The sequence below is a fragment of the Cardiocondyla obscurior genome, linkage group LG02 (genome assembly GCF_019399895.1).
Source record: "Cardiocondyla obscurior isolate alpha-2009 linkage group LG02, Cobs3.1, whole genome shotgun sequence".
Taxonomy (NCBI): Eukaryota; Metazoa; Arthropoda; class Insecta; order Hymenoptera; family Formicidae; genus Cardiocondyla; species Cardiocondyla obscurior.
Genome location: NC_091865.1, coordinates 6114884 through 6141095, shown reverse-complemented (window position 1 = coordinate 6141095; position 26212 = coordinate 6114884). Strand labels below are relative to the sequence as shown.

At 32.3% G+C, this 26212-nt stretch overlaps 5 protein-coding genes, 1 long non-coding RNA gene and 1 pseudogene across 15 annotated transcripts; 4 read left to right on the top strand and 3 right to left on the bottom strand.

Moving 5' to 3' along the window:
* Positions 1 to 83: 83 nt before the first annotated feature.
* On the top strand, positions 84 to 4010 carry LOC139113408 (micronuclear linker histone polyprotein-like; annotated as a pseudogene).
* A 713-nt stretch (positions 4011 to 4723) lies between these two features.
* On the bottom strand, positions 4724 to 6961 carry LOC139113411 (uncharacterized protein C19orf47 homolog). 2 transcript variants are annotated; one of them, XM_070674574.1, is made up of 3 exons: positions 6570 to 6961; positions 5212 to 6270; positions 4724 to 5143 (listed from the first exon to the last, which is right to left on the bottom strand). In XM_070674574.1, the coding sequence occupies exons 1-3, from the start codon at positions 6586 to 6588 to the stop codon at positions 5010 to 5012; spliced, it is 1212 nt and encodes a 403-aa protein (XP_070530675.1). In that variant the 5' UTR covers positions 6589 to 6961; the 3' UTR covers positions 4724 to 5009. The 2 variants fall into 2 exon arrangements, with proteins under 2 accessions (XP_070530675.1, XP_070530676.1); XM_070674575.1 differs by having other exon boundaries at positions 5218 to 6270; positions 6570 to 6959.
* A 417-nt stretch (positions 6962 to 7378) lies between these two features.
* Caper (RNA-binding protein 39-like protein Caper) lies at positions 7379 to 15182 on the top strand. Of its 3 annotated transcripts, XM_070674704.1 has the most exons (9): positions 7379 to 7753; positions 8167 to 8236; positions 10801 to 10865; positions 12305 to 12619; positions 12959 to 13163; positions 13287 to 13553; positions 13662 to 13837; positions 13928 to 14098; positions 14356 to 15182. In XM_070674704.1, the coding sequence occupies exons 1-9, from the start codon at positions 7716 to 7718 to the stop codon at positions 14651 to 14653; spliced, it is 1605 nt and encodes a 534-aa protein (XP_070530805.1). In that variant the 5' UTR covers positions 7379 to 7715; the 3' UTR covers positions 14654 to 15182. The 3 variants fall into 3 exon arrangements, with proteins under 3 accessions (XP_070530805.1, XP_070530804.1, XP_070530806.1); XM_070674703.1 differs by having other exon boundaries at positions 7379 to 8236; XM_070674705.1 differs by lacking the exon at positions 8167 to 8236 and having other exon boundaries at positions 7380 to 7753.
* LOC139113495 (uncharacterized) lies at positions 8349 to 10793 on the top strand. Its single transcript, XR_011547701.1, has 3 exons — positions 8349 to 9524; positions 9880 to 9985; positions 10147 to 10793. It is a non-coding gene; the product is annotated as an uncharacterized lncRNA (long non-coding RNA).
* Positions 15183 to 15722: 540 nt separating the features above from the next.
* Positions 15723 to 18913, bottom strand: LOC139113490 (2',5'-phosphodiesterase 12). 2 transcript variants are annotated; one of them, XM_070674702.1, is made up of 8 exons: positions 18857 to 18913; positions 18419 to 18731; positions 17695 to 18245; positions 17207 to 17346; positions 16840 to 17126; positions 16616 to 16771; positions 16325 to 16445; positions 15723 to 16208 (listed from the first exon to the last, which is right to left on the bottom strand). In XM_070674702.1, exons 2-8 carry the CDS (start codon positions 18704 to 18706, stop codon positions 15946 to 15948), a joined length of 1806 nt encoding a protein of 601 aa, XP_070530803.1. In that variant the 5' UTR covers positions 18707 to 18731; positions 18857 to 18913; the 3' UTR covers positions 15723 to 15945. The 2 variants fall into 2 exon arrangements, with proteins under 2 accessions (XP_070530803.1, XP_070530802.1); XM_070674701.1 differs by having other exon boundaries at positions 18806 to 18891.
* On the top strand, positions 18562 to 22492 carry Carmine (AP-3 complex subunit carmine). 2 transcript variants are annotated; one of them, XM_070674713.1, is made up of 10 exons: positions 18562 to 18661; positions 19077 to 19130; positions 19236 to 19420; positions 19518 to 19752; positions 19846 to 20005; positions 20072 to 20185; positions 20269 to 20448; positions 20549 to 20707; positions 20779 to 20829; positions 20917 to 22492. In XM_070674713.1, the coding sequence occupies exons 2-10, from the start codon at positions 19096 to 19098 to the stop codon at positions 21049 to 21051; spliced, it is 1254 nt and encodes a 417-aa protein (XP_070530814.1). In that variant the 5' UTR covers positions 18562 to 18661; positions 19077 to 19095; the 3' UTR covers positions 21052 to 22492. The 2 variants fall into 2 exon arrangements, with proteins under 2 accessions (XP_070530814.1, XP_070530813.1); XM_070674712.1 differs by lacking the exon at positions 18562 to 18661 and having other exon boundaries at positions 18905 to 19130.
* Positions 21310 to 26021, bottom strand: LOC139113493 (gustatory receptor for sugar taste 43a). Of its 5 annotated transcripts, none has more exons than XM_070674707.1 (11): positions 25932 to 26021; positions 25203 to 25445; positions 24324 to 24725; positions 23823 to 23960; positions 23436 to 23631; positions 23125 to 23341; positions 22554 to 22887; positions 22318 to 22425; positions 21988 to 22262; positions 21738 to 21896; positions 21310 to 21658 (listed from the first exon to the last, which is right to left on the bottom strand). In XM_070674707.1, exons 4-11 carry the CDS (start codon positions 23887 to 23889, stop codon positions 21497 to 21499), a joined length of 1518 nt encoding a protein of 505 aa, XP_070530808.1. In that variant the 5' UTR covers positions 23890 to 23960; positions 24324 to 24725; positions 25203 to 25445; positions 25932 to 26021; the 3' UTR covers positions 21310 to 21496. The 5 variants fall into 5 exon arrangements, with proteins under 5 accessions (XP_070530808.1, XP_070530807.1, XP_070530810.1 ...); XM_070674706.1 differs by having other exon boundaries at positions 23823 to 23957; XM_070674709.1 differs by having other exon boundaries at positions 23823 to 23922.
* Between the last annotated feature and the right edge of the window lie 191 nt (positions 26022 to 26212).

Here is a 26212-nt window from a genome sequence, read left to right as displayed (position 1 = left end):
GCGTGAAAGGCTCGACGCCGGTGTCGGTTACGTCGTTGTTTGAAATTCAGCGTCCGTGGCGTCGGCCAATCCCATATGTGTGTGGTAACATTACCGGTGAAATAGGCGCCAAGTATCGAAAACATCGAAAAGGTGCTCCGAACTCAAAGCGGCAGAGACCTTAGCCACGTTCAAGTTGAATTAAGAGTCCGGGATCGGTCATCGGCAGAAAAAACGCAAGAATCAGCGGCACCACGGGGCTTTTATAATGTACTGGACTGGCTGATCGTGAACGGTACGAAGACCAGGACAAATGTCGCCGAGACGAACACGCGCAGGTGAGATAGAAATACTCCAGCATCCTGCTGATCCTTTCCTGTAAGGTTATAGCTTTCCCTGTATTGCATACGACGTACGTTCTACCACGCGCGTCTTTTAAGAACTGCTATCGCTTATTGAATCCATTGAGAAACGAAATTTTCAACTATTAAACTATGATCTCTCCATTTTCGTTGGACCAATTTGTGCCAAATTCCGGTTAATTTAACCGGCAAATTGTTTTCTTAATTTTCAGTTGTGTATAATTTACTGTTTTTATTTTTCCTTTCGTAGCTAGCCAAAAATAATTTTCGTTAAAAACATTGTAGTTAATGTTATTCAATAAATAAATTAGTTAGAACTTGATTAAAGCTGCAAGTTTTAATATTCCTTGCAAAGCTTTAGGCAGTTGAAAAAGAAAAATTTAATGTCTTATCATTTTTCAGCAACAGCAGAACAATCTGCTGTTTCTACTAGATCTAAGGTACAAAAGAAAAATAATGTAACTGAGGATGTGGTTAAGTCAGTGCAAAAAGTCAGACAATCACAAAGAAAAAAGAAGCTTCTTAAGTATAATTCAGATACCTCTGCTGAGCAGAGTTATAAAAGAAAAACATCTGATGAAGAAGTAACAATAAGTAAAAGTAAAAAAAAAAAAATATTCGTCGTAGACTTAAATTGAATGAAAAAACCGATTCTGAAAATGTAGATCAGAATTCTAGTGGATCAATCAGATTATCACAGGACGAATGTACTAACAATAGTACAATGAAGAGACTCAATAACTTATCTCCACTGCGTATTTCGAAAGATTTAAATTCGAGAAAAATGTCAAATGCAATATCACAGCAAAAAGTATACATAAAATTGTCACCTATTGTAGTCACCCCGAAAAGTACACCACCTAAACTTAGTCTCACTCCTCATAGATCTAAGAAGACACCTAAAAAATCACCGATTGCTTTAGGATCTCCAAAAACTCATGCACTAACTGCATCAAAGTTATTTAAGAGTCCAAGAAAATTATCTCTTGCTACAGGCAATGATTCTTCTGAAGAAAATTCAGAAGCTGAGAGCATTTTTTCTGTTAGAAAATCACGAAAAACTAAGCGAAATAATGTAAGCGATAATTCGGCATTTGACAGAAGTACATCAATATCACCAAAAAAAACAAAGAAACATAAGAAGTCTAATAAAAAGTTAAAGGTGCCCAAATTCTCAAAATCTCCGAAGATAGTATTGAAGCAATCAAAATCCAAGAAATCAATATTGCACAAATTGAAGTTATTTTCTTTGCCCAAGATGGAAAAAAGTGCATCAAAATCTCCTTCACCCAAGAAGGACAAAAATTTATTATCAATTGAACGTTTTTTATCGAATCCAAAATTAATAAAGGCACTGACGTCATCGCAAATAAAAATTATACAAAAGCAACCTATAGTGCTATTAGAGAAGTTATCATCTGAAAATTTAAAACAAAAAAATAAGCGAAACAAAAGTCCATCCAACACTTTAATCAACGTTAAATCTCCCTCAATCAAGACAAAGAGGAATTCCAAAACGATTGAAAAAGCTTCTATCAGTACATCCATTAAACGAAAATCTACTTCTATATCAAGGAACAGTAGTGCAAAAAAATTACGCACCAGCGATAATAAAAGAATATCACCAAGGATTGAACATAATGCACAAATAGAAAAACAAAATGTATCACCCTTACTCTTTGCGTCATCTACTCCAAAAGTAAAAAAAGTGGCATCCAATTCGCCTATTGCTTCGGTAATTAACACATCTTTTAACACTAAATCAAAACGCCACTCCAATATGCGACTGTCTAATTCATTAAATAAAAATTCAGACATTGAAAATATATCTAAACCGTATCTATTTGATACAGAAATTAATGAAACTAGTCAGGATCTCTTTTCACAAAACTCTACTTATGAAAAAGGTAATACATCAAAAAAAGAACACGATAAAAATAATACTTATGAACTGGATCAACCACAAATATTAAATATACAACAATCAGCTAAGAAACGCACGTCAATAGACGCAAATTTAAGTTTGAAAAATAATACTATTAAAAAAGCTAAAGTGCACTTTGCTGACGCAACATTTAATGGAGGCAGTGTACAAAAATCAATTAATAAGTTCAACATGTCCCGATCAAATATTCCACATAATATTATTATACAAAACAAAAGTAGTATTACAAACTCAACAAGTAAAGTAAAGCTTGGGAGTTCAAAACTTTCAAAGAATTTGGTAAATACATCTTTCAAGATTTCAAGTCCAAAAATAGATACAAAAAAATTAAAAATTCAATTGAAAGGAACTCAAGTTACACCAAAAAATTTTAACACAACTGAAAAGAAATCAGGTAAAATAAAACCAATAATTGCTTATATTCTGTGTTTATTTTATATTTAAATAACATAGATTTTTTTTATAGAGAAAAAATCATCAACAAAAAAAATACCAAACTTTGACAAGATACACAAGCAAATGTTCGCTAAATCAGAATCGATCGTGGATATGAAGAATCGTTTAAAATCAAGGCATCTAGCATTCAGTAATATGCTAATATTTATTATTATTTTTTTGTACTTTAAAACGTTTTATAATTGTCATTTAATTTGTTTAAATTATTTTTTTAGCTGCAAACACTGCAGGTTCAACAGCGAATGCAAAAGTAGAGGGAAAGAAACCATTAGAGACAAAAGATGGTGTTTACAACAGATTCGGATTTAAATTAAGAAAACCGGAAGCTACTAATATTATAGTAAAAAAACAAGTTGTGTATTCCAGGTACGCTAAATTTCTATTATCATATAGTGATAAGATAATCTAAATACTAGTACTTATATAATCTATATATAAATTTGTAAAGTTTTTAAAAATACAATTTTAGTAGAAAGTTTTTTATTAAATATGAATATTTATAGGGAGAAAAAACAACGAAGTACGTGGATGATGTTGCAAGGTGTACGGACAAATCGACGATTTGAATTACAGATGAAAGCCCGCAATTTAAATCCTTAAAAACTCATTGTAGTATGACATGCATCTCAATTTTTTGTTTAGGCTTGATCTACATATGTAGTAAGCTTTAAGCCGTAAGAAATTAGTTATTCTTGGAATTTCTAATAAGATTAGCTAATTTCTTACGGCTAAAGCTTACTACAGAAATGTAGATTGGACTTAGGGCAATTGTAGTTTGTTATAAGTTTTCTTTTCTCTCTCCCTCTTTCTTTCCCGTGCATGTACGTCTCTTTCCTTAAATATATAAATATTACTAATATATATATCGAGTGACAAATTTAGAAAAAAACAAAACCTCAAAATATATGTATTTCAAGCTCTTTATTTAATTATTATCATGTGAATACTAAAAAAAACGTGAATGTTCTACACTTATTTTTGACTGAAGAGAGAAAAATTGTTTTTTTCACATAACTAACTTAATACTTTAATTTTTATGTAATAAAAATAAAAAATAAGTTTGATTATAATATTATTGTAAAGATTAATAGGTTATTTATAACATTAAAACATATTTTTTTTAATATTAATGAATTGTGCAACACAAAGTTATTTTTACATCACCATAAAGTTGAATCAAGATTTTAATAAAAATATACGTTCTCATCAAGTTTGTTTGTACTAAAAACTAGTCTTGAATAAAAATATTTAAAAAAATAATTAAAGTATATAGTCGTTGCTTGTTTTAATCGTTCAATATAAATATTTGAATAATAATGCAGCACAGTACTTATTATAAATAAATCAATTTTTTTAAATTGTTATTTATTTGTATACAGATATATATGTATATCTGTACAATTTAATTCTACAAAATGCATAATTATATCAATTTGATATAGTTATTATAAACTGTACTTTCTGATTATTGATACGATAAACGTCATTAATAAAATATCAAAGGGCACTTCCGGCAGATTTTTCGCTACAGTGGACATATTCATGCAAAACAGGATGATAAATGTATATTGGATACATATCGCGAAAAGGGTATTGAAAACTATAAAGTACACAGTTAAAATTATAACAAATCGTATTTCAAAATATAGCAAATATTTAATTGCTTCATATTTATATTTTTTCATGTCGATATCCTGGAGATATTATAAAAACCTAAAAAGTAATACATATATAGGAAAAATGATACTGCACAATTTTTTTTCCAAGTTAAAAAGGCTATTATACACAGCTCGAAATATAGTTGTATACCATATACGGACACAATTGTTTAATTTTTACACGTAATTAAATCATCCGATATCTTTTAAATAAAATAAGAAAAAAAAAAAAGGTTTTATATAATCGTATAGAAGTTCTTGAATAAAAAGCACATCATACTAGAATGGATAGATTAATTTGTGGTCTTTATAATTCACGAATGTCACTAAACTGCAGATTTAATCGTAATTATTAGTATCTCTTATTTTGTATTTACATCGTACACAACATTCATTATCCTTACAAAAGTCTTGCAAGTGAATTTGGCTCGTAAAATGGTCAAACACAGAAAAAAAAACCCTCTATTCATTCAATATATTTAATTAACATTAGCCAATACCACTGCAGCTTAGTTTGGAAACCTATCTAACTTTATACAAATAACAGTTTCAATCGCAATAAATCACTGTTCATTTACGATCGATAGCAGAGATACAAGAAACTTTAATTTAAATGCCCAGACGACTGAACACGTCTGGTTTCTTGACGCGTGTTACTGTTGCCACTTTACTGAAAGTTACTTGTTTGGCGGTAGTCGTGCCCAGTCGCGCTTTTGCTGGTATCGAGACAAGTCGTTCCGAAGCTGTAATAATAAAATTAGAAAAAAATTATTGCATGTAACTGTAGATTAATAAAATATATAGTACATACACAAACCTAATTTGCCAGATGTGACAGCAGGTTTGCTAGTACTTGTGATGCTCAATTTAATATTACTAGGAGATACTACTTCTTTTTTCAATTTCAGTATACGGTTTGTATTATTCAAGGAAATTTTCTTATTGACTTCGTGATCAGCGTGCATTGTGCCAGTAGTTTTAGGTGCAATTCTTCTTGTTATGATTGACGTGCGTACACTAGACGACGTTCGATTCTTCAATATACCTGGTGAACTAATAGAGCTTGATCCATTCTTAAGTATTCCCACAGTGGTTGTATCCTTCTTATCGTCTATATCGCCAAGACGTTTAAAAACGCTAGTTGACCGTTTAAACACATCTTTACCGACTCCAGTGATATTAAACGTAGGCGTTGTATCAGCTAAATTGGTTGTACTTGTAACTGAGCTATCCCCTAGTCTATCAAACACAGTTCTCTTTTGTTCAACCGGTTTTTTAAGTACTTGAGTTCTTACTGTCGTTTTTGGTGCTACAACAGTATAATCGGCCGAATCTTCATTACCATTTGTCACCTTAATTTTCTTTTCCAAGTTATTCCAATTATCTTTATCATTGTCTCTATCTATATCTTCCGATGCTAGTTTTCTTTTCAAAGACATTTGCTTTTGATTAATAGTATTAATACTAACAGGTGTAGAAATCGATTTTCTTACAGTCAGAAGCTTTTTTGTTGTAGATAAAGGTTTAACTATTTTCTTTGTATCTGTTTTAGCTGCCAAAACCACAGTCTTATTTCCAATATCTTTGGCAACTTTTTTTACAACAGGTTTAGTAGAAATTTTTGGAGATGGAAGAGAGTCTTCTGAATCTACTAAGAATCTTTCGCATGTTGTTTCCTCTACAACTTTCTTAGCATATCTTAAAATAGCTATCATATCACCCATCAATGTGATGCCCATTTCTTTGAGACTAGGCTTATCCAAGTCTGGCAGCATATCTGGCTTGATACGATTGTTTGAGAAAACAACAGCATGCTTAGTGGCTACATCTTGTGAAAATCCAGCACCTTTGAAGAACTTCACCCAATAAGCTACAGAAAAAGTTACATATTAAGTTTCTAATTAATAAATTATTTGAAGTAAATAAAATTCAGAATAATAAAATAGATATCTAGTTAATAATATTCATAATAAATAAATATATATATATATATATATATATATATATATATATGTATGTATATATATATGTGTGTGTGTGTGTGTGTGTAAAGTTAGGAGTCGAGTAGTAGTAATTATTTATATTTAAAAAAAATATATATGTATTTTTTTTTTATTTTTTAATCTAGTAAATTAAATGTGTTGAAGACCACATGAGCTTAAAACTCACCTGACAGGGACGTTGCCATTTTTAACAGCTGAAGTACTTAGCAAATTTCGTCCTGTACTTGACGCAATAATAAACCGATTAGAAAACAGACTGCACGTCTTCATAAGCAGATCGCCGTCTGCTTTTGGTGCATTTTGCAGACTATCGTTGCGGTTAACTTCCAAGCCGTGATCGTGAAAAGCTGATTAATTCAAGACGAGGACAAACAAGGTGGACGAAAGATTAATCAACTGTCTCTAATTCAGTGCCGGTTTCAAATCGTTTCTGATTCTACTTCATGCAATACCGGGAGAAATTATTAATAAACGCGAGAGTTTCTCCGAGGGTCTCCACCATGCCTATATATGTATGCATATACATATGTATACAAAAGCGATTTGCGAACGACATGCATTAAGCGATGAACGTAGATAGAATACCCTGTACGTAATGGTCGTTTTACGTCAACGCAGCAAAAGCGACGCGACAGCCAATAGACTCTCGAAAATGGTCGACTTCTTGCGACTTCCGGGAAAGTTTATTAAACTCGTCAATAATTATACCTTTATTATATCTTTCGGAGAGGATGTAATTGTTATTAATTAGTTTTTAAATCTTTACCTTTAAATCTTTACTTTACCTAAAATTAATAATTATTAACATTTAATTAATCAATTCATATCTTAATATTTGCAAGTGTAACATTTTTATTTTATTATCAATTAATTATTTTTGCATTGTTATTTAATTTAAATTAATTTCAAATATAAGTTAAATTTTTCTTACACCATCGAACGACTCGCGTATTGACGAGCGTCATTTCCGACTGGTGTGAAGGGGGAGTTAAAAGGGGGAGGAAAAGAGAGCTGCTCGCCAAAATCGGTCTTCGGCCATTTTGGCCGAACCGCCGTTGTCGTCGTCATCGTCGTCGCGTGGGAATATCGCAAAACTCGTCTTGGATCCTGGTTGTTTGCCGAGCCTCCCTCGCCTAAAGAGCGCCGTCGCTTCGCTGGTCGAACAGCTCACGAGCGAGTGTCCCGTGGCTCACGTATACTTTCTCTCTCTATCTCTCTCTCTCTTGTCCGCAAAACGACGTGAAAACCCGTGGTCTGCTAATGCGCGGCGTTTCAGAGAGCTCCCCGACTCGCGCAATGGCGGAGGATTTGGATGTCGAGGCGATGCTGGAGGCGCCGTACAAGAAAGGGGTAAGCCCTATTTCTGTTCCGTCTTATTGTGTTGATTTTTCTCTGCTGCCCTATTTCTCTTCTCACTTGGTGTCTACCTAAACCGCTGCTTCCGCCTTATTCTCTCTCTCTCTCTCTCTCTCTCTCTCTCTCTCTCTCTCTCTCTCTCTCTCTCTCTCTCTCTCTCTTTATATATATACATATCTATGTATATATTTTCTAATAACGCACTCCTCTTGTAGGAGAAAAGGAACCCGCTTCTTTCCATTACCTTGCTACATTTTTCACACACTCTTTCTCTTTCCTGTCTGTACATGTGGTATATGGATAGCTTTACATACAAGTACATAGATACATATATGTAGAACAAAGTACGCCCTTGTGTCTCTGATGTACCAACTATTGATCAACACCTCCGTTTTCTGTACTTATAGATGGTACGTAACATGTACCCTCGCGCTCATAGGATGTGCGCCAGCGAGTTCCTTGCACTTGAAAGACGAGGTATTAAGATACAGCAATCATCTACCATCACTCTCTACTTCTCTCTTTCTTTCTCTTTCTCTCCTGTCTCTCCTTTCTCTTTTTCTGATTCCAATTTTTTTTTTTTCGTTTTTTTTTTTTTTTTTTTTTTTTTTATAATTTTTCTTGCAAAGGTGTTAGGTTTCATAAGATTAAAACGGGGCTCACGGTCGTCACTATCATGACGACACACGCGGAAATGGAGGCAGTTCTCGGCACTGATAAGAATGATAATTATCCATGGGAAGCTTCATGCTGTTTGTACACGTGGTAATAACAATCGGATTACTGTTAGACAGAAATCCCAGAAGACTTCACCACCCAATATTTGCATGAATAAAAGTCGAGTGAATGTGCAAATGTACGAGTGTAAGAGCGTGAACGAGATTTGGTAGAGCGTAACTATTCTAATTTGAGGGATCCCTGTTTTTGTGATACTTTGACATTTTCGGGTATTTAACAAATTTTATTTCGAAGTACAGGAATTCATAAGTTTTTAGATCTATTTATCTTGCAATTTAGAAATGATTATTGATAAAATACTTTCGTACATATTGATTAAATTAATTCTTGCATTTTGTTCTTTGATAAAACTTAATATTTTCTTCGTTAACAAAGTAGTATTATTTTGCCGAGATAAAGTTTATCTTATCTGTGAGATATAAGAAACAGAGTACTTGATACTTGACAATACTTGGACAAATCTCATATTTGGAAATCGATTTCAGAAAGTGCTTAATTTTATTATCTTAAAATGATTATAATGTTTTTATTTCTTGTATTTTTTTAAATTACTGTAATTAATTATCTTATTTTTATATAATTTAATATAATATTTTATATATTTTATTTAAATGATATAATTTGAGTATTTTTCTCGATTTACATCGATAGTAATTTTTTTTAATTCTTACTACAAACTTTTAAAATAAAGTATTGTCACATTGCCAAAGTGCTACAGTTGTAGGGAACTTGAAAACGTTTACTTGTGATGGTTCATAAATTCATTTTACGAGCTCGATATATTTAAACCCTCCCCACTATTTTTGTGCAATTTGTAATGATAGCAATTTGCCTTCTAGGTAATGGCATCGAAGTATCACAACATTTAATCGCAGTGCGAGAGAAGACACTTCAAGCTTCCGAAATTCTTACCTTGTTTTCAGCTTATTAGTATATTTTGTTAGCACTCGACGTTCTGGAATTGCTTACAAAATGCCTATCCATCTTGTTGGTCAATGCTGACTGCAGTTTGAAGCAAATACTACATGTGAGCTCCAATTTTTTTATAATACAAATTATCTAAACTGTAAGTGATAAATAATTCGTAGTAATATTATAATATTTCTAATAATATATGGATTTTTTGTTTTGTGTTTGAGAAAGTGGATAGAAACTTTGTAAGCATCCGTCACGTTTCGAGCTTGAAAATATATGAAAATACATTAAATTGGCCAGCAAAACTTAAACATATTTTCGAGAAAATGTTTCAAAAACTTGCTTTCGTTCTCCACTAAGAACGCTTCGTCTGTTACATCTTTGATCAAATTTATATTTTGAATTGTAAGAAAAAAAAAAAAAAATATATATATCTGTTGCTTGAACATTGCTACTTAAATGTGCAGGCGAAGGAAACATTTTCTGGACCCGGCCGGCTCGCAAAGCTGTCGTGGACTGATTGTGGATCGATCTCTTTCCTGTTTCGGAAGATGAGGAGAGAAAAAAAAAACGGTAGCCTAAAGTAATCCCTGATTAACGAGAGACACACTCCCTAATCATCAATCGCGCGCTGGTAATCGTAGGCTATAGCGATTAGGGGTGCTCGCTCGCGTCTTTCGCGTTTACCACCCATTTGAAATCGTGCTGTCTTTGATGAGGGCTCTCTTTTGCAGAAGAAAAAGGATGTGTGGTTGGCCATTGGTATTTTAAACACCAAGGCATGCTCAACCCAAGATTGCAATGCTTTCCTAATACCCGATAAAGCGATTGGTAAGTTTGAGCCAGGTGCATGCGACGGTGTCGCATCGCTATGCTCGCCCAGTCTGTCTTTCTCTCTCTTTCTCTCTCTCTGTTACACATGCTCTCTCTTCTCTTCTCTCACCTTTCCCTCCCCCCCGGCGTTCTCGGTGAGTCCTATAAAGTCCTGGAAGTAAAACGAACACAGAAAAGATGAGAAAGAGCACGAGAATTGACGCCGACGTCTATCTTTGTCGCCCAGCATCAAAAAAAAAAAAAAAAAAAAAAAAAAGCATTGCTTTTCCGCAGCAAGGGAAGGTTGCTACCATAATACTGACAGGATACATTAAAAAATAAGCCAGACTCTGTCGTTCGTAGTTCTCGTTGAATTTGACATTTGATAACGAAACCAAAAGATAAAATATAAAAAGAGACATATAATACTGTTGTTATATTTGTACATATTTATAGCGAAAAGACTGTTTTTATCAAATTTACTAACGTTCTACGATTTGCTTTTTGTCCCCTTGTTCGCGCGTCCCTGCCACATCGGCTGGCTGGCATGGCATTCAACTGTTTGCTGTTCGTAGGAGCAGGACTGCTCTTCCAAAGACAAGTCCTCCAAGGAGAATGGGTCTAGTCGCAAATCGTCTGGGTGAGTAAAACTTACTTTCCATTCAGTTTAATTTAAAAGTTAAGTTGGAGACTGTAGATAAAGATCATAACACTTAATTGCACGACCCTTGCATTTTAACTTTGAAGCTAAGCGAGACTAGGTGACCCTATGTCACTCACTAGTTTATTATAGTTTGGAGGTCTTGTTGAGACACGTCGACTCATCGTTTTTCATTTTATCGTGTTTTAAGATTTTGGGTCATTTTCGAAACGAACTATGGCATTAAATATAACACGTTCAATAACTAGAAAGTGATAAAGTAACGTTAACTGAGAGAAAAAGGTTTTTTAATCCATTTAAACGAGAAGCACGAAAAATTCTTAGCTGTAAAAGAGCATTGCATAGTTTCTTTTTAATGCTACTTTATGTGTGTGTTTGGTTTACAATGCAGAATAATACCTTACGGTTATATAGATTTTAAAAGTCACTAAAGAATCCGTTGTTAAAGTACATGGATCACTTGAGTATTCGAGTATTACATGTTAGCATGTCGTTAGTTCCTTTGTACACCGTCAGTACACTGTCGATTTAACTTTGAATACGAGAAAAGAAACAACTATGTTATTATTTCCCGCGACACGCCTTGCGATATCATATCTTTGCGCCATAATTGAAGCAGCATTAGTCGCTCGCCTAATAGACCCATCTGAAGTTTTATTCTCTTTGTTATAGACCCCATACATATAGTAAATGCCGGTTAATTTCATAATTCCAAAGGTTAAACCTGATGATGGTAAGTATATAGGCAGAATATCTGTACTACAGATTCTCCTTTCGCGAAATTCGAAACGTACTTCCTTGTAACTCTGAAAGAAAACGAAATAAAGTCACGATGTTGCGTTTGCTTTATCTCAATAATCGAGCCCTAGGGCTCGGTTAGAAAAATACAGAAAAGAACCGGTAACGCAACATCTTTTTTACGGCTGAATCAAATATTACAGATCTCAATATCTTTCAGCATCTCAATGTACTCATGTCACTTTAGCATCATTCATTTAAATGTTAAATCAGAACAGCCTAGTAATACATTCCATATCAATGTTTTTGTGTAACATCTACGAATTAAATGGAAACATTTAAAAAATTTAATCAATTTCTATTATTTTATACATGTAGACATTTTTCTAATATAATTATACAAATCTACGATTTTCTTGGAATTTTTTATTATTTTTATTAACTTTTTAAAACAATATCTTAATTAAAACTTTTTTTTTTTTTTTTTCACAATTTAATATAAATTTTAAATCGAGTGTGGTACATATGTATTGTATAATAAATGAGAGTACAACTGAAACAGTAATTCCATACACGTAGGTACCTTTGAATCTTCATCCTGATATTTAAAGAAATATCACTCATTTTTTTTTTTTTTATCTCGAGCGAACCCTTTTAATTGAAATATTTTTCTTTCGTAGGAAGAGCAAACATCGTTCGCGTTCTCGTTCACGATCGCGAGATCGCGATCGCAGGGACAAAGATCGGCGGGATCGTGACAGAGACAGGGACCGAGACCGCGATCGCGATAGGGAACGCGATCGCGATCGTGACCGTCGTCGCAGATCAAGATCGCGTGACAGACGGGATCGCGAGAGGGATCGGGATGGTGATCGAGATAGGGACAGGCGAGAAAGAGATCGAGACAGAGACAGAAGAAGAAAGAGATCGCTGACACCACTAACTCTACCTAGAGCTCGACCACCTTTCGGCAAAGGCCACAGTCCACTTGGAATGTAAGTATATTCGCCATATTTACGAGACTTGCATTAAGAAAGTTTAATTAGCAGTTTTAATTATTTTTTAAACATCGATATTAATTGAGAAATTAATTTTATATCAAAAGACGTTTATATTTACGATGCATAATCGACTAGACCCAGTCATGGAATTATAATCTATGATTTTGGGGGATATAATTATGCTAGATCAATATGAATGTTAAGTTTGATTTTGTTACTATTATATTTAGTAACAAAAATTAATGTGCAACAATATCAAATTAACTAAAATCAAAGTTTCTCTAAAATTGTAAGGTTCTTTTTATAATTAATTCGCATAATATATGTTTTTAGAAACGATGAATTGACACCAGAAGAACGAGATGCTCGGACAGTTTTTTGTATGCAACTAAGCCAGCGAATTCGTGCACGTGATTTGGAAGAATTTTTCTCGAGCGTTGGAAAAGTACAGGATGTTAGACTTATTACATGCAACAAAACTCGAAGATTCAAAGGCATTGCTTATGTAGAATTTAAAGACCCAGAAAGTGTAACACTTGTAAGTACATTAATTAAAAATAACAATCAAATATGAAATATTACGAAGTGTTTCCTAAACATTGTCTCATTAAAAAAAATTTTACATACTGAATAATTGAAAATATCTTTTATTACTTTGCAGGCTCTTGGTTTATCAGGTCAAAAACTTCTTGGAGTGCCTATTGTAGTACAACACACACAGGCTGAGAAAAATCGTATGGGTAATTCGATGCCGAATTTAATGCCTAAAGGACAAACAGGACCTATGCGATTATATGTAGGATCTTTACATTTTAATATCACAGAAGATATGCTACGCGGAATCTTCGAACCGTTTGGAAAAATTGATAATATACAATTGATTATGGACCCTGAAACTGGACGCAGCAAGGGATATGGTTTTTTGACTGTAAGTTTTAATATATATTATGTCATATTATTAATCCATAATTGCATGATAAAAAGATTTTTTTATTATTATATTTACGAACCTCAAAAACTTAATTATTTTTTACAGTTCAGAAATGCAGACGATGCAAAGAAAGCGTTAGAGCAACTGAATGGATTTGAACTTGCTGGTAGACCTATGAAAGTTGGAAATGTAACGGAACGAACAGACTTAATTCAAGGACCATCTCTACTCGATACTGACGAGCTAGATCGTAGTGGAATTGATCTTGGTGCAACGGGAAGGTAAGTAAAAGATTCACAAAAAATCGAACGAATAAATGTAAAGTTCTTTAAACTTTCTAGTCCACTAAAAAACTTATGTTTTTCTTATAGATTACAATTGATGTTTAAATTGGCGGAAGGTACCGGCCTGGAGATTCCTCCTGCTGCAGCAAACGCTTTAAACATGGCACCAGTAATGGCGCAGCCACAACCACCACCTCAAGCTGCGCCTCCCATTGCAACACAGTGTTTCATGCTATCGAATATGTTTGATCCACAAAAGTAAGTTATGTGCTGTCATTTATCGAGTATCGCTTTATTTACTGCATATATGTAGACCTAGTGTTACGTGTACAGTACTTTCATTAGGGGGAAATTATATGCTAAATAAAAATGTTATCATCATTTATTTGCAGTATATTATAACAGTTTATGCAAATACTAATGATGACATGACATACTTTTAAAATAAATTAATTATAGTGTATCTTAAATTTGATAAAAAGTATTATCTTAAGTTATAAATTATAATTTTTTAGTGAGACAAATCCTAATTGGGCAAAAGAAATCCGCGACGATGTAATTGAAGAATGTAATAAGCACGGTGGAGTTCTACACGTATATGTGGACCAAGCATCACCGCAGGGCAATGTGTACGTGAAATGCCCATCGATTGCCACTGCTGTAGCAGCGGTGAATTCGTTGCACGGCCGATGGTTTGCTGGCCGTGTTATAACCGCAGCCTATGTGCCGGTTGTGAATTACCACTCATTATTCCCTGACGCAATGACTGCGTTGCAATTATTGGTACCAAGCGCGCCACGAAGAGGAATGTGATGATCTTAAACGAGCGAGAGAGTACAGCAAGCGAGCAACAATCGTCGTTTATTGACATGTAAATCCTTGCGTAGTATTGCGTTCTTTTCTCTCTATCTCACATATTCTTGTTGCTGTCTGGTGGATATAGCATCTTTTATTTGTTGATTTAACAAAAAAAAAGACATCCTAAGCAACAGGTTACAACGATCACGTCATCACATTACATAAATCCATTGCAGTAGCTTAAACGTCTGAATTCAATTAATTTCACATCGTGTTCGCGTCAAGTTTCACGGCAATCAAAATTTGTGATAGTCGAAGGTTGTACGGATTTGCGTTTGACATTTTGCATCTGGCTTTAAATGTGAACTGAATGGTCTATGGAACCCAAAATATATCATTTTTACGCTACGTTGTATATAATATTTATATTATTTCATAATTTTTTATTTAGTTTTCCCTGTAATATGAAGCAATATAATATAAAAAAACACCGATTGTTCTGATTTCTTTAATGTTATAATACATATATTATGCAATTACAGAAGTCATGTCTTTTATTTGGTAAAAATCATAACATCTTTCTAGATTCGATTTTTTCTTTGTTAAAAAATTTACATTGAGATATAGCGCATGAAATAATTAAAAATATCAAGGACATCAAAGAAGTCTGCAGGTATTAGACATTTTTCACTTGGATCGTTATTTCATAATGAAGTACTCTTCTACAATTTAGATTATTACATTAGAGTAAGACACAATTTTAATAAACGACAAACAATTATGTTATATATGATCAAGATATATAAAATATATAATCCTTATTATAAAGTTTTACTCTCTTCAATCGATAATATACTAATTTTGAGCATTGGAGATATTCTTCAGAGTTGGATAAAAAATTAATTAACAGTTGCCGATTGAATTACTACTGTTAACAACTAAATTCTTATTTTTATCGTTAATCACGATTAACAATAGTAATTCAATAGTCAATTTTTATTAATTTTTAAACATTAAAAATAATATATACCTTTGCATCCTTACTTTTATTTATTTTTTTACAGAAACTCCTATATCTTACCTGCACTTATTTCACGAATAATATATCTTTTTTTTTTTTTTTTTTATACCTTCAATATTTCTTAATCTCGTCGAGTATACAATTAATCAAATTTTTAACTATACGGAAAATATAATTGATACCCGTTTTCCTTTTCGCGTGGAGTTCTCGAAACGTTTAACTAAACGCCGAGTTGATCTGTTTAATTTTTTCTGGTCTTATTATTATCATCTAGTTTTCAAATTTATTAGCCTTTCAATTTTAAATCGGCACATAAAGATATATGATCGCTAGGAAATACTACGGATGGTAAACCTGTATTAAGAGTGAGCTCTTCTTTACTGGGCATTGGGACCACTTGCTCCACTTCGAACTTGTCTTTTTCGTAAAATATGTAATCGAGACAAGCAGAAAATTCCGGTGTATAGTTTGTATATTCTGGCGTGCCGCAAGCGCTAGACATGCAAAGATCCTGCGTTAAGGATATGTTTTTTATAGCTTCCTCAGTATCTAAAAAAGAAATAATTTTTGATTTTGCGAGGTATAATTTTGACTGCATTATATGTCAAAACAACGAAATGAGAAGAAAATTAATTAATCGACAGTAATAAAGAAAAGTTACGTACTACTTTTCCAGTCTTCGCAGGTTTCCGGAACATAATTCTTAGTCATCAATTGATAAATCCCGCATTCCGGTACGCTGTTAAAATCTCCACAAAGGATCACACTTACATTGCATTCGGGAACCTGGCAACATAAATACAATTGTTAGTAAATTGAAATAATACATACATTATTGTAATGCGTAAATTAATTCATCTAATATTCAAATCTTTTTAAATATTTTATATTTAGAAATATATATGTAACTGAATATATAAATGTATAAAGTTTTTGTTGAAAAAAAAAGTATATACCTCTTCCCGAATTCTTTTCGCGATTTTGTGAACGTATGTGATAGCATAATATCCTTGCAATAAGCGTATATGATCGGCATCCGGTTTGAAGTACAAGTGTGTGTTGCCGACAATTAATATTTCAGATCGGTTCTCTTTCGATCTTAACGTTGTTACCTAAGTCATAATTAAAATTTACTTAACGATTACGACAAAATTCACTAAAGATTTTAATTATACTATACCTGAATGGTTGTATTTCTACTTAGAAATCTTTCCTTCAGCTTTTCGTTGTCAATTTTGGACCAAACAGTAGCAAATTTCGGTAAATCAACATTTTGAGACATTATGCTGTATTCAAATCCTAATTTTTCAAATCTGTCCTGATTAAAAAATGTAGCGAGTCCTTCGCTAATTTCATTCTTGGTAATAAACACACCATCATAATTCAACATATATAAAGAAGGCAATAAATCATATTCAAATATACTTTTATCTACTTCTTGCAAACAAATTAAATCACCATTGAAACCTGTGATAAAATCGTTTTATTATATAACAGATGTATAAAAATATTTAAAATATTTTATAAAATTTACATTTATTATTTACCTATTATTTCTTTAAGTATTAACTGCTTTCTGTAATCCATATCTAATGCATACGGTGGACAGTACGGAAATAATACATCCTTAGAAAAATCAGAATCGGCGTATGTATCTGCCAGTATATTATAACATATTATTCTGAAACTATATATATATATATATATTATTTAAAATATTTAGTTTGCAAGTAGAACTTAAGTTTAATTCAATGTTATCATAAATAATATAAATCTTTCTGATATTTTTCTCTATTCTCTTGTACACGTAAAATCAGATCTGGCGTTTGCTGCGGCGACGGCAGCTAGCAAACGCGTTTTTAGCGTCGTGTGCGTCGAGTTTCACATGTGCCGCATGTATTATATACCGCGCCGGCCGGATTGCCGAAGACTGATTTTTCCCCCCGTTCTTTCACCCCTTGCCGCTGCCGCCTAGGTTTACGTACGCTAGCCGCAGAAAACGTCATATCTACTCTTCGGTGTACAAGTATCACACCTTTTGCCTGATAATTTATGTTTCGTAAACTGATGCCGAGTGTCGAATGGGCATTGTCCAGGTCCAGCTTCTACAACATTTTTTGATTCTACTTCCATCCTACTGCCAAAATCTGATTCGTTTCGTGGCTCACAGTTGATCTTTAAACGACAACCAATGTCCATGACACTCGGTACATACAGATACCCATTACCTATGTGTGTCCAGGAATTTGGCTTGTTGTTAACTAGATCATTCTTGTACCAGTCAAACGACGATTTCTTTTTGTCAGTGTATAGACATTCAAACTTGGATGGATAAGTTGGAAAACCTGCCAATATGCTCGACGGTAATGACATTCTCATAATATAAGGTGCATTTAGCTTAACTAAGAAAGTCTTCTCGAAAATAATCAGTTTCAACCCAGCAGGATCCTGCAAAAGGCTTTCACATGATGCATCCCCATTTACTTTGACATCATTTTTCATAAGCATTATTTTCCCATTTGCCACGTTATCGTTTATCAGAACAGGCGTCTCCAAAGTTGCATTTTTTTTCCTCTTTCTCTCTATCTAAAGACATAGAATTCTTCTTTCTCACAGAAAAAAAATTTTTTGTTATATATTTTCGAAAAATATACCTCTCCAAATATCAATTCTTTCAGTTTCAATAATAATTCTTTAAAAGTTGTATCAACAATTATATTTTATATTTATAAAAAGAAAAAGAAAAACTTTGGTCTTACCTTTTTATTTACAATTTTACAGACATTTGTATCGATCCTTTTGAGAAAATTGTTGACACTTTCCGCAGCTTGTCTGGAAAAGTTGAACTGACGGTCGACTTTCGTCACCTCGTCCACATAGCGAAAGGAGATGTCAAATAAATCGCTACCCTTCTCATAGCGAAGAAACGCCTCGTTCATCTTTAATAAGTGTCTCGAGAGAGAGTGCTTGCTGCGATACGGCGTAAGAATCGGCGCAATCAGGTGAATTTTATGTGTTAAAAATGTAATTGCGATCGTATTTCGCATTATAATCAATCACATATTATTCAACCTAGAAATATCATCGGAATTAATTAAAAGCTATATTGTTATTTTAACTAAAGTCTAGGAAAATCTGTTTATTACGAGCATTTAGTAGGTAGACGGTCGGAAAATTATATTTTGGGTTATAATTACCCTCGCTCTCTTGCACACGTGTGACTTTAGGAAAACAGACTTTTGCATTGGTCAGATCGGCCAAAACAGGAGTAATATGCTTGCGTTCGAAAACTAATCGAAAAAGAAACGTTCTCTTTTGAGATTGTCGAGCCTGCTGTCAACATATTGTGACATATGCACGATTTTGCATTAACATTAAAATTGATTACATTTTCATAATTTAATATTCCTTTTTCAGGCATTTGTTATTAGCAAAAATGATAAATAGCCTTTTTATCATAAATTCTTCGGGGTAAGTGTCATTTGGCATTTGCCACAAGTACATTTTTCCTATCACTACTGACTACTTTAATATTTGTTGTATGACATGTATTTATTTTAATGTGTTTCTATTTAGAGATGTTTTTATGGAAAAACATTGGAAGAGTGCAGTCGCACGTTCACTCTGTGACTATTTCTTTGATCAGCAAAGAAGAGTCTTGTCTCCAGAGGATACACCACCAGTGATTGCTACTCCACATCATTATCTTATTAGCATATACAGATGTAACATGTTCTTTGTAGCAGTGTGCATGACAGAGGGTAAAATCAATTTGCTAAACATCAATTTTTATCACATGTGATGGAGAATTATATATAAAATAATATTAATTTACTTTTTTTTTTTTTTTTTTTCCAGTTCCACCATTATTTGTTATTGAATTTTTGCACAGGGTAGTGGATACTTTTGAGGATTACTTCAGTGAATGCACAGAAACTATTATAAAAGAGAATTATGTAGTGGTGTATGAGTTGCTGGATGAGATGTTAGACAATGGTTTTCCTCTGGCAACAGAATCTAATATATTGAAAGAGTTGATCAAACCACCTAATATTTTACGTACTATTGCAAATACTGTTACTGGCAAATCTAAGTAAGTTCAATTCTGTGCAAAAACGATTATATTAATTGTTTATGTAGTTATATCTAAAGGCATTATTTTTTATATTTTTATTAATTTATATAGTGTTAGTGCAATTTTACCAAGTGGACAGTTATCAAATGTTCCTTGGAGACGAACAGGGGTAAAATATACTAACAATGAAGCTTACTTTGATGTTGTTGAGGAAGTAGATGCAATTATTGATCGAACTGGAGCAACAGTATTTGCAGAAATCCAAGGCTATGTATGTACTATATTATCGTGTAAATATTAATGATGTAACATACTAACGTACAAATTAATGTTTTAGATTGATTGTTGTATAAAACTAAGTGGAATGCCAGATCTTACACTCTCATTTATGAATCCAAGACTTTTTGACGACGTAAGCTTCCACCCTTGTGTTCGATTTAAAAGATGGGAGGTATATATCTAAATAATGCTATATTATATGTACATTTATAAAAATTAAGCTTTTAATTTATGTGTTTTCTTTTTTTTTTTTAGTCTGAAAGAATACTGTCTTTTATTCCGCCTGATGGCAATTTTCGTCTCCTTTCATATCATATAGGATCGCAAAGCATTGTCGCAATTCCTATATATGTAAGACATAATATTAGTCTGAAAGAACCAGGAGGTGGTAGATTAGATATCACAGTTGGTCCAAAACAGACTATTGGAAGGACGGTAAGTCTTATATTTTTCAAGAGTATATATTTAAATAAATAATAATTTGTAAATTATCGTCGTCATAATTATAACTGATTTAATTATTTTATAAATATAGGTTGAAAATGTGACTTTAGAAATTCCAATGCCAAAGATAGTTTTGAATTGCACTTTAACTCCAAATCAAGGAAAATATTCCTTTGACCCTGTTAGCAAGATTTTGTTATGGGATATTGGAAGAATCGATGTTTCCAAGCTGCCAAATCTTAGAGGATCGGTAAAATAATTATACAAAGAAATATATATTTATAAATACTGATTGTATTATCATAAAATTTTATATTTTAGATTACGATACAAAATTCGACGGCTGTTACTGAATCAAATCCTGCCATTAACGTATGTATGATAACTTATTATAAATCTTTTTTAAATTTAAATAAAAAAAAAAAAAAAAAAAAAAAAAAATTAATACTTTACTTTCAGGTACATTTTACGATCAATCAATTAGCAGTATCTGGATTAAAGGTAAATCGATTAGATATGTATGGCGAAAAGTATAAGCCATTTAAAGGTGTTAAATATATTACTAAAGCTGGCAAATTTCAAATAAGAATGTAAGTATAATACATGATAAAATTATGAATTATTTTTACATTATATGTATTCCATTACGTTATTATATTGTTGTAAATTATGGTGAATTTACATGACATTAAAAGTGTAGCATATAATTTAATTGACTATGTACAAAAAAATATAATTATTATTATAGAATTATATCGAATAATTTTTAATGATTTAAAGTAATAGAAAATAAAATATATCTTTTGTATTAAAATTACTATAGAGGAAGCAAGAATAAATAACGCGTGCAAATTTAATTTCTATCTTTATATTTTGTCTTAAATATAAATTTACAATTTCTATTGATATATTATTTGCTTCAACTGTTCCAATATGCATATATTTGAAAAATAAAGATTTTTTTTATATCTAATGATATATTAATAGCGTATTAAAGCTCGTGCATTTCTTTGTAATAATTTACCTTTTGATGCAATGGTTAACTTAAGCCTAATTTTCCTGCTGTGAGATTATGAAGCGTTGAAGCATTTTTTAACATCTGCGTAGCATTCTTTAAGATGTTGTCAAAACTGCCTTTTGTCTCGTCATCTTTTTGGAATTGAATGAGTATTACAAGATACGTCGTGACAGCACCAGCGATCTAAAAAAAAATTATTAATTTTTTTATTTGTATTTCAAAATAAAAGTAATACATGTATACAATTATATAAATTTCTTACTGAAGTTACGAGAGTTCGATCCAGAGTAAAAAGCCCACACGCTGAAAACTCTAAAGGGCGGTGTAAGAGCTGAAGGGAAAAAATTTCTAGTTGCTTCCGGCCTTCTTTATCGCGACTTGTCGACAGTAATTGACTGACAAGAACGGCCGTTTTTTTTGCCTGAAAATACATAGATGTATAAACTGCGTAATAAAATATATAAACAAAAATTTTATATTGTATCATAAGGTAAATTAAATTCTACATTTACCTGCGTTGTAGCAGCGTATGTAGGTTGCACGATTATAAGCAACCTCCAGACATGAAAGACACACCACAATCCTTGTGCTGTGAGAAACGTTTTATCACGTCTTCTATCGATCTCCATTATTAAAAAATACGGCGTAATAATTAAATGTATTAAACAAGTAATCGCAATCACTAGTACAATTATTCCGTAAGCGGCGTTTATGAGCATCACAGTGTCACATAATGACGAATGTACCGTCATTAATTGAGATACACTATCCGTTAAACTTTTACCATCTAAAAAATAATTTATTGTATCCAACTTGTAAGTAACGTATTAATGAGATCGTACCATTTGTGGGAGTGGAATCCATGATCTTTGCTTTTCGGAACATTCGAACATTTACTATTTCATGTTGAATATATGCCGTTAGTTGTTTTTGATCACCAAGATCACCGGCTAAAAAATTTATTTAAAATTTAAAACAGTTTAAAAACATAAAAAAAAAAAACAAAAAAACAGAAAAGAGTATAAATTAAATAATTCTTAATTATAACAAAATTAATTAACAATGGTAAAGAATATACCTAATCCAAGATCCTTTCTGAATTGGTTTGTAATCTTGCCGTTTTTAAGAATATTTTCAACATTTTTATTAAGTCTGCAGAATCTCTGGCACACGTTGTACGTAGCAATGGCATATTGAATTTCCATCATTATAATAACTATATACATGAAATACAAAGGAACATAATTTAACGGACCTTTGTCATCTAGTTTTTTGTTCATCGTCACTTCATGGTGCCACGTGTAGACATCGAGACATGAAAGGATGATGGAATAGAGAAGAGTAAATAACGTCAAAAAGATTGTATATCGCCGTGTCTTTCTTGGCGAAATAATTCCCAACTTCTCGTCGCACTTTAATGTAGACAAATCACATATAATGAATATATTATAAATATCGATTGCAATATCAACATAGGTAAACATCAAACGTGCGATATAGATAAGATATGTCATTTCTCGCAAATTTCTTCATCATTAAATTTAAATCCGGAAGTGAAATTGTTCTATCGTGTCTATCGTTTTATCGTAATTTTCTACTCATGAATACAATTTTTTCGAGCTGTGTAATAAATTTTAGACGAGACTTACTTCAACTAATTTATCGATGATTGTTTGCACATGCTTCCAATACAGAATCGAACTAATGATGGAAGCAGATGTGAGACTCATTAGGCCCAATACATCACTACTAGTAACAATTATTGCATTTTGTGATTTAAGTCGAGTGCTATGTTCCCATCCATCTTTTAAATCGCGCCAGAAACCCCAAACCTCGGCGCTAATTAGACACGTTAATAAGCCCAAGCTGTAATACATTATTTTAATCTCTTAATTTATTTACAAAAATTAATTTTAAATAAATATAAATAGTCAATTTTATTTATATCGCTTGCTGTTACCTGTAAATGCTATCAATGATACTTAATCTGCCTTGATATCTACCAGATACTTTTGCAACGAATCTTGCTGGAAATACCCCAGAGAATTTGCTAAGATGATAAATCGGAAACACTGCTTGGTACAGATCGCTGTTTACCGACTTAATATACACCCCGTCAGTATTCATTTTGTATTCGTCAACATTTGCGAGTTTATCTACACATGTAATATTTAGATTGCATTATATTATTACAAGTATCGACTATTAATTCTAATTAGATCTAAATAGTTTAGTAATTATAAATTGATCGAGACAAACTACGATATGTGATTAGGACAATTTTAATCTAATATTAAATATAATAATTTAAGGAATTTCTCGTGTAAAGTAACATGCGTTATCTTACTGTTCGCTTTATTCGCCATTTGTTGTTCGATTAATTTATTCCATCGCATTGGTGTCTTCTTAGGCATCAAGACGACTTCGTTGATGATATTTGTAGGCTCCTTCGCAGAATAACTCACAAGTTATATTTGATGGACTCCTACACAAATATAATAAATTAATCCATAATTTTTCTAGGCTTCTTTCACATTTGAAATAGAACGTAGCGTACGTATACACGATATATAATAAGGTAAAAGATTATTTATAGCTGGTAATTAAAAAATATACTTTTCTTTATCCAGAAAGAAACTAGCAACGAAAAAATGTAACTCCATGAAAGAATACTGTCTTTTTTTTCTCCGTTCTTTCGCGTGAAATTAATTACAACGATTATCGCATATCGTGTAATTAGAATTTATTACATTATGGTATTATATTTATTGCGTGTTCACCGCACGGTTTCACGAATCACAAAATGGGATACAACGAGTGGAAGTGTGTACGAGTTTTATATACTCACACCCGGCCATTCATACTCGTCAGATCGTAGACAGTAATTGTTGTTGACGCTCGATTGCGGCCGATGCTTATCCTTTAAAAAAACACTTTCTTATCTGTTCTCAGCACGCATTTATGCCGCGTACAGTCGAACTGAATTCTGAGGCACGTGTGGCTCTGGACGAAGTATTCTTTAGAAAAATTAATGAATTTTGATCTCCCAATATAAAATACCGAAACCTGAGCTCTTTAATTTTAACATACTTTCATGCGTAAAATTCAATATATGAGGGGCAATACGCTTTGTTCATCGTGTCCTATATTCCTTTTTTGCATACTCATGTTTCACGCTTCACAGACGAAAGGACGTTTTTACGGCATTTTTTTTTTTTTTTTTTTTTTTAATCGCGTGTAGTTTCTTAATCTAAAAAAAAAAATAAAACAAAATTTTAACAAGTTAAAGATTATAAATTGACATAAAACTACTCGACTCTACAGTGTTTTTTCTGTCAAGTAAATCTTTAGCATGGTATCATATAAGATCTTCATCGATAATAAGTAAGAGTTTATTTCGAGATGATAAATCATAGCTGTTTGTTCTCGTGTACGATTCAATTGATGCACATGCAATGTATTATTAAGTAAATGTCAAAGAATAGTGAACGGAAGCGTTGTTATTGTCTGCACGCAAACAAATAATAAATATTAAAGTATATGTTTAAAGAAATTTTCTCTTTTAAGAAACTTACATTTTTTCTAATACAGAATTTTATGACATATTGCATGTTATTTTTTATTTTTTGCAGGAAAACTAAAAACGTACTTGACAAAAGATTTTGCATTGTAATATTATATATACTTGTCGTAAAAAAAATTAATAATTATTTTATTTAACACATACCTTTTTCTATCTGTTTCGCGTACTCTTCGATTGCAGAACGTGCGTATGACGACTAAAGGAAGTTCCACCGTCGCAATAAGGAAAATTACCGTGCAAAGAAAACCTCTCTCTTCGTGTGTAAACATTGTAACTTCGATTATTTCTGTATTTCCAACATAACCTGATCAAGCGCCGCGATAAATGTTGATAACTACGGGGGTCGTGAGACAGTATAAGGGCTGTTTTATCCTTCGTTAATCTATCCTACAAAATAGATAACAAAAGTAAAATTTGCAACAAATATTTGAATTTAATGGGTACGACTGATGTTACGCGATAACGGTTCGCTGTAAACATTTCATCACGCAAGAAATTTGCGTAATATTTAAAGAAAAAAGAAGAGTTTTTCTGTAAATAATGTAATATACGTTATTTATATGCATTTTTGTAATCTTGCCAATTAATTTATTAGCCTGCAATATTGGAGAGTGCGTTATAAAAATATAAATTTAATAATTAAAAATTCTGTATTACCAAAATAAAATTAATTAATATTATACACGATGCGACTTTAATTTGCTTTGTGTAATATAAAACTTAATTATATTTATATTATATAATTTACAGCATTGAAACCACGACATCACATATTTGCCAGATTCATCGATTTATTTCGTCGCCGAACTGAATTATATCTATTCATCATCGTTGTTTTTAAACTAAATTATAAAGTAGATTAATCAAAGATACCATATTTGTTATTTGTTTGGAGACAATGCGGTGAATTTGTACTAAATTAAAGAGCTCGGTGATTAATCCCGTAACTTATAATAATAAATTTTAATCATATTACTACTGCTGCATCATGCTGCATATGAAAAGGTACCTTAATAGAAGGAGACAAAAAACTAGAAAGAAAGCAAGAATCAGCTGCTTTGTTTCCTTCTCTTTCTTATTCCCGTCTACACAGAGCGTAAGAACGAGAAAGAAATAGAGTAAGAGAGAGAGAGAGAGAGAGAGAGAGAGAGAGA

Bases quoted from the DNA above. Each gene is read 5' to 3' on its own strand.
- LOC139113411 (XM_070674574.1), bottom strand. The intron at 5,144-5,211 runs GTATGTACTATA...TTATTATTACAG, and splicing joins ATCTGGCAAATTAGGTTTGT to CTTCGGAACGACTTGTCTCG.
- Caper (XM_070674703.1), top strand. From the start codon at position 8,123: ATGTACCAACTATTGATCAACACCTCCGTTTTCTGTACTTATAGATGG. The intron at 10,866-12,304 runs GTGAGTAAAACT...TTTCTTTCGTAG, and splicing joins TCTAGTCGCAAATCGTCTGG to GAAGAGCAAACATCGTTCGC. The intron at 12,620-12,958 runs GTAAGTATATTC...ATATGTTTTTAG, and splicing joins GGCCACAGTCCACTTGGAAT to AAACGATGAATTGACACCAG.
- LOC139113490 (XM_070674702.1), bottom strand. From the start codon at position 18,706: ATGCGAAATACGATCGCAATTACATTTTTAACACATAAAATTCACCTG. The intron at 17,347-17,694 runs GTGTGATACTTG...ATATATATATAG, and splicing joins CATAAATTATCAGGCAAAAG to TTTCAGAATAATATGTTATA. The intron at 16,209-16,324 runs GTACGTAACTTT...TTTCTTTTTTAG, and splicing joins CTGCGAAGACTGGAAAAGTA to ATACTGAGGAAGCTATAAAA.
- Carmine (XM_070674713.1), top strand. From the start codon at position 19,096: ATGATAAATAGCCTTTTTATCATAAATTCTTCGGG. The intron at 19,421-19,517 runs GTAAAATCAATT...TTTTTTTTCCAG, and splicing joins AGCAGTGTGCATGACAGAGG to TTCCACCATTATTTGTTATT. The intron at 20,186-20,268 runs GTATATATCTAA...TTTTTTTTTTAG, and splicing joins TTCGATTTAAAAGATGGGAG to TCTGAAAGAATACTGTCTTT.
- LOC139113493 (XM_070674707.1), bottom strand. From the start codon at position 23,889: ATGCCTAAGAAGACACCAATGCGATGGAATAAATTAATCGAACAACAA. The intron at 21,897-21,987 runs GTAAATGTAGAA...ATGTATTTTCAG, and splicing joins CATACGCTGCTACAACGCAG to GCAAAAAAAACGGCCGTTCT. The intron at 21,659-21,737 runs GTAAGAAATTTA...ATTTTTTTTTAG, and splicing joins ATCGAACTCTCGTAACTTCA to ATCGCTGGTGCTGTCACGAC.